General features: G+C 64.9%; 1 protein-coding gene and 1 pseudogene across 1 annotated transcript; both read right to left on the bottom strand.

Moving 5' to 3' along the window:
- Nucleotides 1–5,088: 5,088 nt before the first annotated feature.
- Nucleotides 5,089–5,757, bottom strand: LOC143171984 (adenosine 5'-monophosphoramidase HINT2-like). The gene is given in 6 exon segments (XM_076361176.1): nt 5,089–5,121; nt 5,123–5,181; nt 5,312–5,366; nt 5,368–5,385; nt 5,460–5,564; nt 5,652–5,757. Coding segments are annotated over 6 exon segments (354 nt in total). The 5' UTR covers nt 5,736–5,757.
- A 527-nt stretch (nt 5,758–6,284) lies between these two features.
- LOC143172204 (TATA box-binding protein-associated factor, RNA polymerase I, subunit C-like) lies at nt 6,285–11,791 on the bottom strand (annotated as a pseudogene).
- Nucleotides 11,792–17,407: the final 5,616 nt, after the last annotated feature.

Genomic DNA, 17,407 nt, shown 5'->3' with positions numbered 1-17,407 from the left:
CCCTGCTCCTTATTGCTTGTGTGGCCAGAGCCAGCAGCTCTGGTGTGCACAGGGCAGGAGCTGCTCCAGGTACTCAGTGATGGGGGTGTCAAGGTCCGTTCAGATCTCTCAAATTTACAGGACAATGTACTCTGTGATTTAAACTTTATTTCATGAGCTCATTAAGAAATACAATAAACAAACATGACAAACAGGGGCTCAATCCCCTTTTGCCCAGACTAGTCTATCATGTGAATTCACTTATTCACCATTCAAGTCATAAGATTTCATAACTTATAACCCATAACTTTCAATATCGTGCACCTATGAGCAAAAAAAAAGAATTAGTTACCTAGCCAAGAGTGAGAGTGCTCATCCTTCCTCCTCCGTCACCGTGCGGGCGTCCCCTGTATCACACCGGGAAGCATGAAAGCCTCAACAGTCCAGCTGCCGTTGGATCCGCTTCAAAAGCTTTTTGGGTAAGCTGATGTTTTATACCTTCCAGCTTGGAGGTTTGGTCTATACCATTTCCATAAGTTAGCGGATTCTGATGAAACTGCCAGACAAAAGATGATGGCTGCAGGAGACAGCAATTTGCAGGTGATAATAGCTGCATAATGGCCCTTTAGCCCTTTCTGGCCACCTGTCCTGCCTAGTAGTGCTCTTGCTTTGACCTAATGGCGCTGCTCCCAGCATACATCAGGCCTTAGCATGAGCTGGTTTAGCCAAAATCTAAGCAGGAGTTGAGTGAACAGTCACATGGGGGTGGAGAAGGCTGCGTTCCCCCGAAAGGGACTGGCCCCAGCGCAGATGCTGGTGACACCCTGGAGGGGAGGAAAGCGGAGAGGTCCCCATCAGCAGCTGAGTCCCCCAGGTGCTGGCAAGGCAGGGTGCCAGGGGGCTTACGGGCAGGTTGCAGGATTGCTCCAGCCAGTAGCTGTGGGGCTGCGGGTGGAAGCGATGTGACACCCATGGGCAGGGGGGGACAGTGTGCCCGGGGGGGCCACAAGAGCCTTGCAGGCTCCCTGGGGGCTGCTGCAAGCTGGGGGGGGGGGGGGGGGCTGTCTCCTGCCTGCTGCAGGCAAGCTCTGGCAGCGCCAGGCTGGGGCGAGCTGTACTTGGGTGGCAGGCAGCAGCATGGGCTGGCAGCCTCTGGCGCAGTAGTCCCAGTGCGTGGTGGAGACCGGCTCCATGGGCATCCGCAGGGGACAGGTCTCCTCCAACATCTCCTTCCTGCCGGCAGAGCAAGGAGGCACGAGCTGCCCCCCCCACCACTCAGCTCTGGGGTCCCCCCCTGCCCTGGGCAGGCAGCCACAGCAGGGTCCCCCCCTCCGGGGCATCACTCCAGGGGTGGGTGGCACACGGGAGCACAGGCTTGCCTGTATTTCTGGTAGAGCATGGACTCCAGCGTGGCCTCCTGCTGCCCTGGGGGGGGTAGGCACCGTCAGCCCCACAGCCGAGCCCCCCTTGCTGCCTTTTTGGGGGGCACACAGCTTGGGAGGGGGGGCTCAGCCTCACCTCACCCCCACAGCAGAGCCCTGTGCAGCAGGCGGTTAGGCATCCTTCATGGTGGTGGTGTTAGTGGGCTGGGAGAGGAGCTGGCAGGCCAGCAATCTGTGGTGGCCGTGCCAGTAGGCAAAGTCCTTGCTGCCTGGCTCCCGCCCCAGCATGGGGTCCAGGTGGTTCGTGGCTCTCTGGGGATGGATGGTGGGGGCTGTGGAAAGGGGGCAGGAGCCTACCCTGTGGTGCCCCATGCCCGCTCCCGGCTTTTAGGCTTTTGATGGTCCCATGGGGCTCTGGGCAGGGTTAGGAGGTGGTGGGGGTGAATCTACCCCCTCCTGATGAGTGTCCCCAAGTTGGGGGCACTGCCCCATACCCAAGGCCATGCCAACCCTGTTTTTCCCCCGAGCTTTGCCCACCCAGAGCGCTGCCCCAGCACAGGGTCCTGCCTGCACTGCCGTGCCGGCAGCACCCTCATCTCGGGTCTCCAGGTGGGCCCCCAGCACCCTGGCAGCAGGGTGCACCACAGCTGGGTCCTGTACTGGGCCAAAGCTTTACATCATCCCCAACATATACCCGTCACCCTGAAACAGGGTGCCTGGCACAAGCCCTGAGAGCAGCCCCAGAGGCACGAGCTGCAAAAAGGAGTGACAGTCCTTCCAGCTGGCTCCCTGGGAAAGCTGGAGTGGGGGCACCTGTGGCTTGGGCAGGGCTGAGTCTCTCCTGCCTGCCAGGGGTCAGTTGGCCTCGTATGGCCACCCAGACCCCCTGGGCACTGGGTGCCCAGCCTGCCCTTATGGCTGGGCAAGCGTTCTTATAGCATTCAAACAAACCAGGGTGTCCCCGGGCCGTGACACGGCTTGGTCCCACGTCCCCCCCAGACCAGCTCACCCAAGCATGCATCCCCACATCCCTGCGACGGGCCGTGACACCCAGCTCCCTCCACCCAAAGCCTTGCCATTGCTCCCCACATACCTGCCCATGCCTTTCACGCTATTGAATTTCATCCCCTTTCCATCCAGCCGGGCTCAAGGTTGTCCAGGGAGCTCTGGCTTGGCCAAGGGCAGCTATTTAAAGAGAGGGGGCTGCCCAGGAGCGGGGGGCTTCATGGGGTTGGCAGGTGGGATGCAAATGGGGCGGGTTTTGAGGGGCCCTTATGGCCCCCCAGCTGGTGGTTACCTCCTCCTGCCGGTTGTGGATCAAGCAGCTCCCTGGGGGCACCAATGGGCTGGGCTGCTCTGCTGGCCTCTGCGGGGAGACAGGCAGCGCTAGCGCTGTGATGGGGGGCACCTCACCAGGGCAGGTCCCTGGCTTTCCAGGGCAGAGCAGCAGCTCAACCCCACAGGGCTCCTTCCCAGCCTCAGCAGGCAGCACCACGCTGGGCACAGTCAACAGGACCTCAGCAGGCACCTTGGCCATGGCTGACAGCATCTCCTGGGGCACCTTGCCCATAGCTGATATCTCCTAGGGTATCTTGTTCATGGCCACCAGCATCTCCTGAGGCATCTCAGTCATGGCCGCTAGTGTCTCTCTGTGGCACAGGGGCTTCTCTGTGGGCATCTCAGGCAGGAGGACATTGCTGTGGACCCTGACCATGCACGGTGGCCTCTCCCTGGGGCACACGGGAGGCACGTGGCCTGTCAGAGCCATCCTGCGGATAGGGGGACAGTCCCTGAGGCAAGACAGTGGGGCACACCCTTCAGTCCCCACTCACCTGCCATGACCCCAGCCCACACCAGCACAGGCAGGGCCCTGAGGCTGGGGACCCTGGGTCCCCTGTGGTGTAACCCCCACCCTGGGGCAGGGGACAAGATACTCCTCTTCCTTTGGGGGGGGCATAAAGCAGCGCCTGCTGCTAGGTCTCTGCTCTGGGGGGGGGGGGGGGGAGTCCCCCTCCATGGCCCCCAGCCTCCCCCTCTGCCCCCCCCCAGCAACATCCCCCCAGTGCCCCCCCGTACCCCCTCCTAGGGCTCTGCACCCCCCAGCAGCCCCTGCCTGGGCTCTGTCCCCCACATCCTCCCCAGGCCCAACCCCCTCCCAGGCTGGGTCCCCTATCTTCTAATGGCCCCCTGTCCTCTTAATGCCCCCCTGGCCCTGCCCCCAACCACCCCCCCCGGGCCCTGCCCCCCAAAATGTCTCCCTCAGGGGTCACCCCAAGGCCTTACACCCCTTAATGCCCCCCCCAGGCCCTTCCCTCCCCCCGGTGTCCCCGGCCCGGCCCCACCCTCAGGGGGTCTCGGCCCCCGCAGCGCTCCAGGCTCCATGGCGCCTGCGCGGGGTGAAACTGCTCCATCCCCATGGAGACGGTAAACACCGGCCCTGCGGCCGCAAGCTCATTGGTGGCGCTGCGTGCGCGCGCCCCTCCCATTGGCGGGGAGCCTGAAGGGGAGGGGGCGGGGCCAAGGGACAGGATTAGAGCAGAGGATAAAGAGGGTGGGGACAGGAGCAAACGGGTGTGGCCTGGGGCAGGAAGGGGTGAAGGAGTGTGGCTAGGCTTGGTGTGGGCCCGGCTCGGGCTCCAGGATGGGGTGACTTCCAGGCCTGAGGGCGTCCCCACCCCCGAGGGACTGTGTTCCCCTGCCTTGGGCTGCCCTGATGCCTTGGAGCTGCCACCAGCAGGGGCTGGGGAGGAGCCCTGGGCCAGGCCCCACAGGTACAGAGCCTGTGGGGCCTGGCCTGGGGGGCAGGGGTGGCCCTGGAAGTGCTCGGGTAGGTACTGGGCCCAGGCAGGGACAGCTCGGCCCTGCTGGGGCAGCAGGAGGGATGTGCCCAGCGCTGGGCGTGAGGTGCCCAGGGACACACCACTCCCTATCACTTGACCCGAGTGATTCCCCCCACACCATTTCAGCCTGGCCCTTGGGCATGCCTGTCTGCCCCAGGGACCCATGGCTGGCCCAGGGTGACGTGGCAGGACAGGCCTGGTTCCTGGCTGGGAAAAGCCAGTCCCCCACAGGCGTGTGCTGGGGTGCTGACAGAAGGGTGGCCCTGCTCACCCTGTAGTGGGGAGCGGCTCCCCTTGCTGCCAGCCCTTGCCGGCCCCTGGCCTCTATCCCTGCGGAGGCTGGGCAGAAGGGCCCTTTGATAGCACGCAGCGGGCTCTGGCCACAAGGGTTGTTAGTCCAGCGCTCTGTGGTGTGCGCTGCCAGGGCCACTGTGGGCCTGTTTTTCCTGGCCAGGGCTGTGCCTGGCCCCTCTGGCCTCGGCCAGCCAGGGCCCCCAGCGGGGACTGCTCCTCCCTCCAGGCGCTCAGAGGAAGGAAAGACGTGTCCCCGAGCTCAGGCTCAGCAAGGAGCCCCCCTGTGCCAGGGTTGCACCAGCCCTGCCACCACCAGAGGTGGGTGCCTGGGTGCTCCAAGTAGGGGGCTCCAAAGCATCTCCAGAGTGGGCAGGTTGGGATGTGGGGAGTCTGGACCCCCCCCTCTGAGAAGGGGGGCACCAAGTCCCACCCATGTCCCCACCCTGAGTCCTGCTGGGGTGTCCCTGCTGCTGTGATACCCGAGGCCACCGCTGTCCCAGGCTGGCTGTCCCCACCCCCGGGCCACCCTGACACGGAGCCACCGAAGCCACTGCCAAGGAGATGCTTTATTGGGGGGCGGCGGGTGGGGGGGCTTAGCCGGGGGGCCAGCCCAGCTGCTGCCCCCCCCAGCACGTGGAGGTGCAGGTGGTAGATGGACTGGGTGCTGTGGTTCCCATCGTTGATCACTGCTGGGAGAGGGACAGAGGTCAGGCCAGCCCCACGCCGGGCCACCCCCCACGGCCCTGCTCCCCCGGGACCACCGGCGAGGGTCCTGCCCCATAGCACGGCAGGGTGGCGGAGGGGACACCAACTCACCGAGGCGGTAGCCGTCGGCCAGCCCCTCCGCCTGCGCCGTGCGCGCCGCCACCAACCAGCAAGTGCCCCAGGAGCTGGAGGAGGGAGTGGGAGGGTCAGCACTGTGCATGTCCCCCCCTCCACGTCCCAGGGACCCCCCCGGACTCACCTCGGCGTCCTGGGGACCCACGCGGCTGATCCGGGGGATGGGGCGCTTGGGGATCACCAGGAAGTGGATGGGGGCTTGGGGGACTACGTCGCAGAAGACCAGGCACTGCCGGGGGGGGGGAGCAAGGTGAGCCCCGCACTCGTGGGTGTTGCCCCCCCTCGGTGGGGACACGCGCTCTGCCGTCCCCGCTACCTCTAGGATGGTGGCAGGCACGCTGCGGGCGATGATCTTGCTGAAGATGGTGGGCTGCCCGCTGCGCCTTGCCCACCTCCCCATCTCGCCCGCCGGGCGCCGTGAAGCGCCGCTGGGGCGGAGGGGCACACGGAGCCTCACAGCCTGCCCCGCGGGGATGGGGACCCCGTGGCCTGAGGTGGCGGGGGCATGCGGGGGGGACAGGGAGACATACAGGCGAGGGTGATGGGGAGGTGGATGCACACGGATGCTCGGAGGCCCCGTGGAGTGCAGTGACATGCCGTGAGGGTGCGCACAGCGGGGCTCACGCCCGCCGCGGACCTTGCCCCGGGGTGGGAGCAGCGGTGAGCGGGGCGCAGGGCGAAGGCACGGCCAACCCCCCCGCCTACCCCGCCCCGTGCGCAGCATCCCCCGCCTCGCCCAGCCGCACGCCAGCCCGCCCCGCCACCCCATTGGCTCCCGCCCCTGTCACTCCTACGTCTGGATCCCGGCGCCTTAAAGCGCTCGCATGCCCCCGCGGGCGACACCGCCGAGCCGCGGGGCACCATGCAGGCACCACCCATGTACCGGCCCTCGAACCCCCGCCCAAGGACCCCGGGGCGGAGGCTGGGCCAGGCGGGGTTTACTGGGTGTTCAGAAGCCCATGCAGGGGCGCTTGCGGCGGGGCTTGGAGGAGGAGGAGAGCTGGCTGCCGGGGTGCTCCGGGAGGCCCTCGGCCCACACTGCCGCAGCGTCTTCTGCCGCTTCTTGGGGATGTCGTGGCAGCGCAGGCTCTGGGAGGAGAGCAGGGCTTCGTCGGGAGCCGGCAACGCCGGGGGGCCGCCCCGCCCGTCGGGGAGCCTTCCCGGGCGAGCACGGGGACCGGCCGGGGGAGAGCAGCGACAAGGAGGCCGCGTCGCTCAGCTCCAATAGCTCGGACTAGTAGGTGAGGGAGGAGGTGAAGCTGACCGCGAGACTGCACCGGCCCCGGGCTCGCTTCTGCCACCGCTGCCACTCCTGCAGCGCCGGCTGCCTCTGCGCCAGGTTGAAGCTCGTCCTCTCCTCCCACCACTGCCCCCAGTCCCCAGACCAGGCCGCCATCAGACAGGTGCTCAGGGAGTCTGGACCCCCTGCCGGCTCCGGGGGCTGCGGCAGGGCAGGGGCCTGGGGGCTCCCAGCACTGGATGTGGCCCCCTTCCCACATGGCCTGGCACAGCCGCTGGCACACCTGCCCGTGCAGGGTGCTGGGGCCTGCTGGCACCTCCAGCTCTTTCTGGGTGAAGAGGTGCTTCTGGCTGAGGGTAGGGGGCCAGGCGTGCCAGGGGGACTCCCCGCAACCTTTGGAAAGCACCTTCAGCCAGTGGTGGTACAGCAGGGCCGCAGCTGGGCTAGGCACAGCCAGGGAGGGCTGGGAGCTGGCACAGGGCTCCTAGGAGCACTCAGCTTCCTCTGGGGCCACTGGCATGCCCGTGTCCTCCTCTTCTTCCCAGTCCTCATTGATAATCACCTCCAGGTTGGAAAAGTAGAAGGTCTGCTCTTCCTCTTCCTCTTCTTCCTCACTGCCCAAGCCTGGCAGGCTGCCACCCAGAACCTCGAAGAGGGGAAGAGCTGGAGTCTGCTGAGGCCTTGTCCCCCCAGGCGGGAACAGGGGGCTGTGCTGCCTTGAGAGTCAGCCTCTGGCAGAAGACATCCCCAGCCTCAAAGAGCTGGAAAACCGGCAGGGACTCCCACGGCCCGCCTTCCTGCAGTGTGGCAGCCAGCCTTGCGGGGATAGGGCGGGCATTGCCACCAGGGTCTGGGCCCTGGGCCCCCTCCTGGCCAGCAGTGGGGTCTGGCTCTGTACCCCCATGAGCACACTCACTGCTGGCTCTTGCCCCCCCCCCTTCTTTTTTAGGCATTTAATCTTTCGCCCTGTGCATGGGGTTGTTCAGGGCTTTGCTTTTTCACCCCCCACCCCAGGGTACAGTGAGGGCTGTACCCTCCCCTCCATCCTCACAGCCTGGGGGCTGTGTCCTCCCCCCAGGACCTGCACCCCAGGAAGGCACAGGACACCCACTGTCAGCGGGGGTGCTGAGGCGCTGCTGGAGCAGGCAGTGGTGGTGTGGGAGCTGGGTGGGCAGGTGCTGCAGGCAGCCGGTGATGCTGTGCAGCTTCTGTGGAGGCCCTGCCAGCTGGCAGGCTGACCAGCTGCCCCCTGTGGAAGGACATGCCAAAAATTGCCTGGTGAGCACTGATGCCAGGGCAGCAGCCGGTCCCAGCAGCGAGGAGGCTGGGATGCAAGCACAGAGAAGACCCAGCCCTGCAGCAACCTGGGAGCCCAGTCTCTCACTCTGGTATTGCAGCAGCAGAAGCTCCTGGGTGCGGGATGTGCTGAGCAGCACCTTATGGCTCCTCCCAGGGCCCCCCAAAGTCACATGGGCAAAGGGGGGGGGGGCTTCATCATGTGTGCCCACTTCAGCATGGGCACCAGTGGCAACCGCTTGTCCAGCACGTACACAGAGAACTGGGATGGGGAGCATGGCTCAGTGGGGCTCACCCCAACAGCCTGTGGCAGCCCCTCTCAGCTGGATGATCCCCCTGCCCTGTGGGCGCTGGGAGCTGGTGCTGTGCTGGGGTCGTGTGTGTCCCCCCGGCTCCTGGCTGTCCCCCCTGAGTATGGTGGGACTCACCTGGGTGGTGACGAGGTGCTGGGAGGGGTGAGCCCTGCTGCATGGGCAGCACCACGTGCTCGCCCTGCTGGCAGCTGGCTTCCTCACCCACCATGAACAAGTCAAAGTGGCATCTCTCGGGGGCCTGCAGCAGCAAATTGGGGTGCTGTCAGCACCCCAGGCTGGGGGACCCTCTCCCCTGCCTGCTGCCAGTCCTGTGCCCACCCTCTCTCCTGGGCTCACCCGGGCATCCAGGCACCGCAGGCCGGTGCAGTCGGTGCAGCTCAGCACCCACAGGTGGGTGGTGAAGTCGCTCCAGCGCCAGGGCAAATGGTCCCAAAGAAACACGGTCTGGGGGTTGTGGCGGAGCCGCTGCAGCCTGCGGGGAGAAGGCAGCGCTGGCACAGGGCAAAGCTGTCCCTCTTGCTTGGGCCCCCCCTACCCCAAGACCCGGGGGTCTGTGTGAGCCCCCTCCCAGCCCCGAGTGCCTGGTCTCACCCCATCACGACACTCCAGAGATAGACAGCTCCACTCTGGGTGCGGATGGCCAGCTCCCCAGGGAGGTGAGGGTTGCAGGACAAGGGCCATGGCATTACCGTAGGGATGGCTGCAGAGGCAACAGAGCCCCCTCCTTGCAAAGCTCCATTCCCCCAGCGCCTACCTGACAGTGAGGTAGGAAGCAGGCACACCAGTGCGGATGACCTGCAGTGGGGTGGGGGTGGACCCTGTCCTGCCTGGCACCCTCCAAACACCACAGCAATAGTCCAAGCGGACGCCGACGAAATCTGGCAGGGGACAAGAGGCAGCACGTGAGAGGGCAGCGTCCTGGGGTGTCGTGGTTTAATCTCAGTCAGCAATTAAGCACCACGCAGCCGCTCGCTCACTCCCCCCCACCCGGTGGGATGGGGGAGAGAATTGGAAGAGCACAAGTTAGAAAGACTCGTGGGTTGAGATAAAAACAGTTTAATAATTGAAATAAAATGATAATAATAATATGATAATAATAATAATAATACACAAAACAAGTGATGCACAGCACAATTGCTCACCACCCGCTGACCAATGCCCAGCCAGTCCCCGAGCAGCGGCCCCCCCGGCCAGCTTTCCCCAGTTTATGTACTGAGCATGACGTCACATGGTATGGAATGTCCCTTTGGCCAGTTTGGCTGTGCCCCCTCCCAGCTTCTTGTGCACCTCCAGCCTCCTCAGTCAGTAGAGCATGGGAAGCTGAAAAGTCCTTGGCTAGTGTAAGCATTACCTAGCAACAACTAAAACACCGGTGTGTTATCAACTTTGTTCTCATCCTAAATCCAAAACACTGTACCAGCTACTAGAAAGGAAATTAACTCTATCCCTGCCGAAACCAGGACATGGGGGCTCCCTGCCAGCTGGGGGCTCTCTGCCCAGCCTGGGGCATGGATCCTGGGGCTCGCTCACCTTCCCCATCCACCCGAGCAGCAGTCACTTGCCGGATGCACCCGTTGAGCTCAAACTGTGCTGGGGAGCCCTGTGTGCGGGGCAGCTCCTCCAGCACCACGTCCTGGAAATCTGGGGTGCCGGCTAAGGACGGTGCAACATGATCCCCCCATCCCTGGGGATGCCCCGCAGTGAGGGATACAGAGGTGGTTCATGGCCTGCCCTCCAGGGTACACCAGGCAGCCCATGTGTGCCCCCGCATCTTTTGGGTGCAGCCAGGCCAGCGCCCCCCCCCTCGCAGAGCTGTTGTCGAAGAGCAGGCCGGCCCACTGCAGCAGCAGCTACTCGTGCACGCAGTCTGCCAGCAGCCCCAGCAGCACCTTGAAGAGTCAGTCATGGCAGAGGTGGGAGAACCAGTGCAGGCGGGAGGCGAGGTGCTGCCGGGGGGCAGCTGCTGCAGGGGGACAGTCAGCATCAGGCAGGGGGAGAGAGCAGGAGCCCCCCCAGCCCTCTCGGGGATGGGGGACACTTACCGCCTGGCCTCCAGACAGTCAATTTCCTCCATCAAGGATGTCATCCGGATGGTGCTGTCCCGGGCCTGTCTCTGCAGGGAGGAGAGAGGGCAGAGGTTGGGGCTGGCAGCTGCAAGGGGAGGGGTGGGGGACAGCGTTGTCACCCCTGGACGGACACTGACCCTTAGCTTGGAGTTGCCCAAGTAGAAGTTCTTATGCAGCAGCTGCCCCAGGGAGCCAAATGCATCTTCTGGGTGATCCACAAAGAAGTGGCCCAGCTGTGCAGGAAGGACAGGGAGGGGTTGGGATGTGCAGGGATCCCATGCCATCCCCCCAGGTCCTTGGCAGGACACAGCACCCCAGGCCCTACCTGCTTGGTGAAGTCCAGGGTGGCTCCGGACTTGCCTGCCCGGAGCTTCCTGCGCAGGATGCCGCGGTAGAGGATGTCCTGAGGCGCGAGCGAGGGGACCCAGCAGCCTGTGGGGAGAGGGCAGGGGCCGGCCGGTACCGCACAAGTACCTGGACACCGCTGCAGCACTGCAGGGCAACGGCTTGCCCATCCCCGCTCTCTCCTGTGCGAGCACCGCCGGGGAGAGTTGCTAAAGTTCCCCGTGCCAGCGCGGCAGAGCCGGCGGGGATCTCGAGCCGCAGGGCAGCTCGGCGGGCGGGTGCGGAGATGGAACGGGGCGTGTCCTCCTCCGGTCCCCCGCGGCCCTCACTCGCGTTGGGAGGCAGGAAGGGCACGGCAGCGGCGTCGGCAGGTTCCCAGCTCTCGCCCATCCCGCCGCGGCGGGGCACGAACGTCGTCTCGGCCTGCAGGATGAGGAGGCAGGACATGAGAGCGGCCCCTGCCCGCCCCCCGCCGGGCTCACCCAGCCCCGACCCCCCGGGCCCGGGCAGGGAGGGCTGCGCCGCGGCCTCACCTGGCGGCGGCCGGGGCCGGCCTCCAGCACCTGCCCGTGCTCTCCCCAGCCGGCGGCCGGAGCGGGGCCCCCCTCCTCCCGGGGCGGGCCAGCGCCGAAGTAGGAAGGGAAGAGAGCGGCCGGGAACTCTACGGCCCCTGGAGCGCCGGTACTGGGCTGGGGGCACAGGGGGAGGGGCGGGGCGGGACCGGGCCGAGAAGCGGGGGCGATCGCCGGCCAGTGGCCGGCCGGTGCCCGCGCGAGAACGGCGCCGCCACTGGAAGTGCCTCCGCGTCGCGCTGCTGGCGCCGCGCACCAATCAGCGCCCGGGCACGGAGCGGGACCAGAGCGGCGTCGCTGGCAGAGCGCCGCGGAGTACTACCGTTCCCCTGGCGGCTGGCGGGAGCGCACACGCCTCCGCCGCCGGGACCCGGGGGAGCCGCGGGGACCGGAACGGGACCGGGACCGGGGGACGCCGCGGGGTCCCTACCCGACCGGGCCGGGAGCGAGGAGCGCCGCGGGAGTGTGACCAAGACCGAGACAGAGAACGGATCGGGGGTGCCACGGGATAGGACCGGGACCGGATCCATGTGAACCCGGGGGACCGTGCCGGGACCGTGCCGGATCAGGGAGAGCCGCGTGGAGCGGAACGGGCCCAGGGGGAGCTGCAGGGAGCGGCCCATATCGGGACGGAGGGGAGCCGCGCGGATCGCCCCGGGACCGGGGAGATCCGTGGGGACCGGACCGGGACCAGAGGGAATTGCGGGCACCGGGACGGGACCGGGCAGGGGGAACGATGGGGACTGGACTGGTCCGGGGCCGGCGCTGGGGGAGCCATCGGGACCGGACCACACCGGGGGGCGGGTAGGCGTGGGCATTGTCCCCCCCTCCTCACTCCCAGGCCGGCCAGAGGGGGAACCGCCCCACGGGTCCTGCCGTGGGCACACCTCGTCCTCCGTGGCCGGCCTGGCCTCGGTGCTGCGTGGCCGGAGCCACCCGGCCCGGGCGCTCTGGGTTGGCAGGGAACCGCTGTGGCCGTGACTTGTGATGGAGGGGTCTGCTGTGCCCCGGGGGGGCGGGAGGGTGCCTGGGGGGGGGCTGCACAGCCATGGGGCATCCCATGTACCTGGGGGATGTGGGGCCATGGGGCAGCTCCTGAAGGGTTGGGGGATGTAGGACTGTTCCAGCCCCCTCCAGCCCACCCTGCCCTTCCCGTGTGACCCCATGCCGGCTTGGCCCTAGGGACACCCCTTCCTGCCCCGGCTCTGGTGCCTCTTTCTCCCTCCAGGGTGGCTGCAGGCTCCCCATGAGGGTCCCACCTGGCCCAGCACCCCCATGGGTACCCACACCCACTGGTGTCTCTCACAGGGGATGGGTCTTTGTCCCACGGAGCTCCAGTGGGACCCTAGAGCCTTTGGGGAGTATCCTGGGGAGGACAGGCTCCCCTGTCCCCTTCCCAAGGAGAGAGGGACCAAGTTGCTCCTGGAAGGACCACAGGCCTCGTACAGTCCCTGTACCAGGGGCCACCTGCCCTGGAGCCATGCCCAGGGCAGAGCTGCCCACCCGGGAGGTATGCGCTGGGGAGGGGACCCCAGCCATGCCTGGAGGGGGCCTGTGTTCTGGAGAGGGGCCGCTGGGCAGTCGGGCTGGACCGCCGGGGGCAGCTGCTCCCTCCTGCAGCTCCTGGGGTGCTCTGTGATGGGGTCATGGGGCGGGAGCGGGGCTGGTGCAGGGCAGAGCACCCCCGGGAGTGGGGCTGTGCCCACGAGTCACCTGCCTACCTCTGCCGTGGCCAAGGAGGACGGTGATGTCGGGAGTTTGGGGAAGTGTGATGAGATCGTTTCCAGTCGGGATGCCCTCATCCCCACAGGCAGTGCCCAGGTGTCTCCTGGACACCTCCTCTATAAGATAAATATTCTAATTTATTATAATAAGATGGTAGCCGCTGTTAGAAAACCACCCGACCCCCATTAAACAGCCCCCATAGGTAGCCCTTGCTGCCTCCCATCCTCTCTCCACAGGACACCCCGTTTGCCCCTGGTGTTGTAGTGTCGTGGATGGAGTGAGACTGCACTTCACTCGTAAGAGAGAAGCAACAATACACTTTATTGATAGAAAACAGTGAGTTAAAGTGTGAGTTAACAAAGTTCAATGGTAAATGCGACAGTGATTTAACAAGATTCGATGGCAAGGTACACTTGATTATTTACTGCATAGAGGACAGGGTCAGACAAAACTGTCAGGGAGACCCTCCCGTTGAGTCGTGAGGTTCAGAAAGGACCCCCTTGCTTTCTAAACTCCTTCTCAGAGAGGAGTCTAGGTGCGGCTGGATCCAATCCTAGTCCCAGACTTGGTCAACGGTTTATGTCTAAAGGATTATATATGCACAATCAATCCTTTTATATCACTTAGCTAAGATTTCAAAGTTTAGCATGCTATTAGTCACTTAGCGAGGATCTGCTGCGGCAAGGAATCTCTCAACCTCGAGGAGTAACCTTGAGAGGCGTCCCTACTCAAGGGGAGATTCTGCCATGCAGCCCGCTGCCGTGCAGGAGAGCTCAACGGGCCCTGGGCTGTCCACTATTTATAGAGTAAGATGATTGACTTATAGTCATATTTGCATATCAGCAAGTCGTTTGAGTCTCTGCTCCAGGCAGCCCTTGGCTACTATGTTGCCATCCATCCCCAAAGTCCAGCATAACCTGGATGCAGCCACAACGACCCCCACTGGTGGTCATTGCTTACGCAGGGCAGGGGGAGCACACCGCCACATGTAGCCCCCTTGTCCCCCTACATCCCAGCCCCACAGCCCCTTTCACCTATGTCCTATGTCCCCCTTGTAGCCTGGCCCCATGGCCACCTGCATCCCAACTCCATGTCCCCTGTCCCCCAGCCCTGTGTCCCCGGCCCCAGCTTGTGCCACTGTCCCCCAGTCCATATCCCTGTCCCCAGACTGTATCCTTGTCCCCAACCCCAGATCCCTGTCCCCAGCCCGTATCCCTGGCCCCAGCCTGTATCCTTGTCTTCAGGTCCCTGTCCCCAGCCCGTGTCCCCGTCCCCAAGCCCTGTATCCCTGTCCCCAGCCCGTATCCCTGTCCCTAACTTGTATCCCTGTCCCCAGCCCCATATCCCTGTGCCCCAGTGCCTGTCCCCAGCCCTGTATCCCTGTCCCCAGCCTGTATCCTTGTCCCCAGGTCCCCGTCCCTGCCCGTGTTCCTGCCCCCCGGTGCCCCGAGCAGCGGCGGGGCCACCCCAGGAAGAACGGGGCGCGCAGGGGTCGGGGCGCTTGCCGCCGGCGAGTGACGCGTGTCGGGGCCAATGGTCGCGCGGGGGCGGCCCCGGGGGCGGGGCTGGTGACGTCATGGGCGCCGGTACGCGGCGGGGCTGCTGGTGGGGCGCGGCGGGGCTGCTGGCAGCGCGCGCTCCACAGCAGCCGGCGCGGCGGCATGGGCCGGCGGGGCGGCGGCCAGCGGCGGCTGTTCGCCCTCCTCCTCCGCCTCCCCCTGCTGCTCCTGCCGCTCCTCCTCCTGCCGCCGCCCGCCGGTGAGTGCCGCGGGGCCGGGGGCGCGGGGGGATGTGCGTGCAACGGGTGTGGAGCACACATACGACAGGGCACAGGAACGAGTACGGGATGGGGTGCAGGAGTGCACATGAACGGAGCATGGGGTGCATGATCAGTGGGCCAGAGGGTGCATGTGCAATGGGGCATAGGGATGCACATTAATGGGGCACAGGAGCGCTTGTGCAATGGGAATGAGGTACACGTGCAATGGGAATGAGGTACACGTGCAATGGGGTGCAGGGTGCATGTGCCGTGGGGTGTGTGTGTGCAATGGGTAGGAGGTCTGCATGCTGTGGGGGGTGTGTGCAGTGGAGCACAGGGCGCTCGTGTAGTGGGGCACAGGGATGTGCTTTCGATGGGTATGAGGTACACGGATGTGTGTGGGGCATGACGATAAGCATGCTGTAGGGCATGGGGTACCCATGCAGTGGGGCATGGAGATAAATGTGCAGTGGGGCACAGAGGTGTGTGTGCCAGGAAGACGCAGGCGGTGCACATGCAGTGGAACACCCGGGGGGGGCAGGTGCATGGGCAGTGGGTCCGGGAGGCTGCAGATGCAGCGGGTCCCCGGGGCAGAGGGCTGTGCGCATGCAGTGGGGCAGTGGGGATGGACAGCATGCAGAGAGGGGGATGTGCGCGCAGCGAGGCATCGGGATGTGCGGGGGAAACACCGGCGGGACTATGTGAGGCGATGAGCGTGCTATGGGGCACGGGAGCTGACTTGGAGACGGGGATGCGGGGGGGTACACGAGGGTGTGGAGGGGGCATCCCCTGGGGAGGGGGGCAGCTGACCGGGGGCTGCCCGGGCTGCAGGGCGGGGCCCCCTATGGGGCAGCGGTGGGGCGGCCGCGGGAGCTGTCCGCGGTGCTGACCGCCGGCCGCGACCTGGGGCTGCGGTCCCGGAGCAGGGGGGTCCCGTGGCTCCGGCTGCTGGCCTGGGGCAGAGGGGCATTTGCTTTCTCCCCCGCCCCCCCATCGATAGGAAATACCTAGCACCCTCCCCTGTGCTCTGGCCACAGCACCACGGGGCTTCAGTCTGACCCTCTCCCTGCATCCGCTCCCCCTGCCTTGCCCTGGGCAAGTGGGCATGGGGAACCACGCTGGGACTGGAAGGCTCCAAGTGCTTTCCCCCATGCCATCTCCTGGAGTTGCGTTCAACATCCCCTCCTCCCTGGGGTCCCCTGCCAGGTCACTGTCCCCACGTGGGGAGGGGAGCTGTGGAGTGGCTTGGTGGTTCATGGTGTGGAAATAGGGATAGGGTGCTCTTGCACTGAGACAGGTATTTCATGTCTGGCTTGTGTTGGCTGGCAGCAAAGGGGAGGGGGAGCTGCCTTTGTTCCAGGCAAGAGAGCAGATGCATGTCAGTGTACAGCCGGCTGGGGCTGCACACATGCAGCACAAACACATGTGCACACTCCCAGCCAGGTGCACACTGCAAAGCAGCCCTTCTTCTCAGCTATCCCACTGGACGAGTCCTCCTGGGCACAGCCCTGCTCCCAGCCCATCCTCTGCTGGCATCCCCCTTGCCAGCAACTTGTAGGGAGGTGCATCTCATCCTTGGTGCATCTCTAGGGAATAATGGATGGGTCTCCCAGGCTGGCACTGGGGAAGTGTGGCAATGGTAGGGTGAAGTTACAGCTGCTGTCTGGAGACCAGGTCTCCCTTGTCTCCACTGTGCCAAGGAAGTGGCTGCTTCTCTGCTGCCGGGGCTCCTGGAAATCCCTGGAAATCAAACTGTCGGACAGTTGGGCAGGGAGATGTGGCCCCAGTGAGTGCTGTGGGCTTGCAGGAAGTATCTTGCAGACATGGGGCTGTGCACAGCCACACGCGCCCATGCATGTGGGTGTGCACGCCTCCACTTTGCTGTGCATGCAGACAGCACCCACGTGTGCATATGTGCACGCATATGTGCACCATTTCTCCTCCACAAACCATGGGAGAGTTGGGGGGCTGTGCAGGAAGTGCACTGCTTGCTCCTTCTCATGGCTCTAGGGTGGGACTCTGCGGTTTATGATGGGCTCTGTGCTGAGCCTCCTCGGCAGGCAGAGAAGGGGGGAATCTGTGTGTCCCTGTGGGAGCTGACCTGTTGGGGCAGAGCTGGAGCCATGAGGAATGGCCCTTTATTACAGGTAAAATGCAGGGAGCAGGTCCTCACTGAAGAGGATGATGAGTTGAAAGAGGTGGGCTGCATCTGGGCAGAGCCTGAGCAGCCAGGACCGAGGGCTCCTCAGGCTCCAGAGGATGAGTGCTCACAGCTCCAGGAACTGGGCTTGAGGCAATGTTGAACCAGGCATGATGATGCAGACTGTGCCAGGGCGACACAGCTGGGACAGCTGACATCAGCCCTGGGGACACACTGAAATGGCACAGCCTCAGCCCCTTCTGCCTCTGGGCTGCTGGTTTTGGGGCATGTTCAGATCCTGGGTGGGCCTGGTCTGGGAGGTGTGCTGCAACCCCCCAGGCCCCCACCCTGCTGAGAGCCCCTTGGGTCTCCTCCGCAGATGGGCTCTTCGTGACCGACTACTTCACCCGCACACCACGCAAGCTCAGCCCCTTCCGCTCCTTTGCCAGCATCGAGCTCTTCCACTTCCACATCCCTGAGGACACAGTCATCGCTGTCTGGAACCTCATCACCTTCAAGGAGCAGGGTGGCACCTTCGGGGACCAATGCCCAGACCGTAGCATCACCGTGTGAGTAAGCAGCCTGCCCTATCTGTTTCCTTCCTGCCTGCCTCTG

This window comes from Aptenodytes patagonicus, chromosome W, assembly GCF_965638725.1.
Source record: "Aptenodytes patagonicus chromosome W, bAptPat1.pri.cur, whole genome shotgun sequence".
Classification (NCBI taxonomy): Eukaryota; Metazoa; Chordata; class Aves; order Sphenisciformes; family Spheniscidae; genus Aptenodytes; species Aptenodytes patagonicus.
This window is presented reverse-complemented; position numbering and strand designations above follow the sequence as displayed.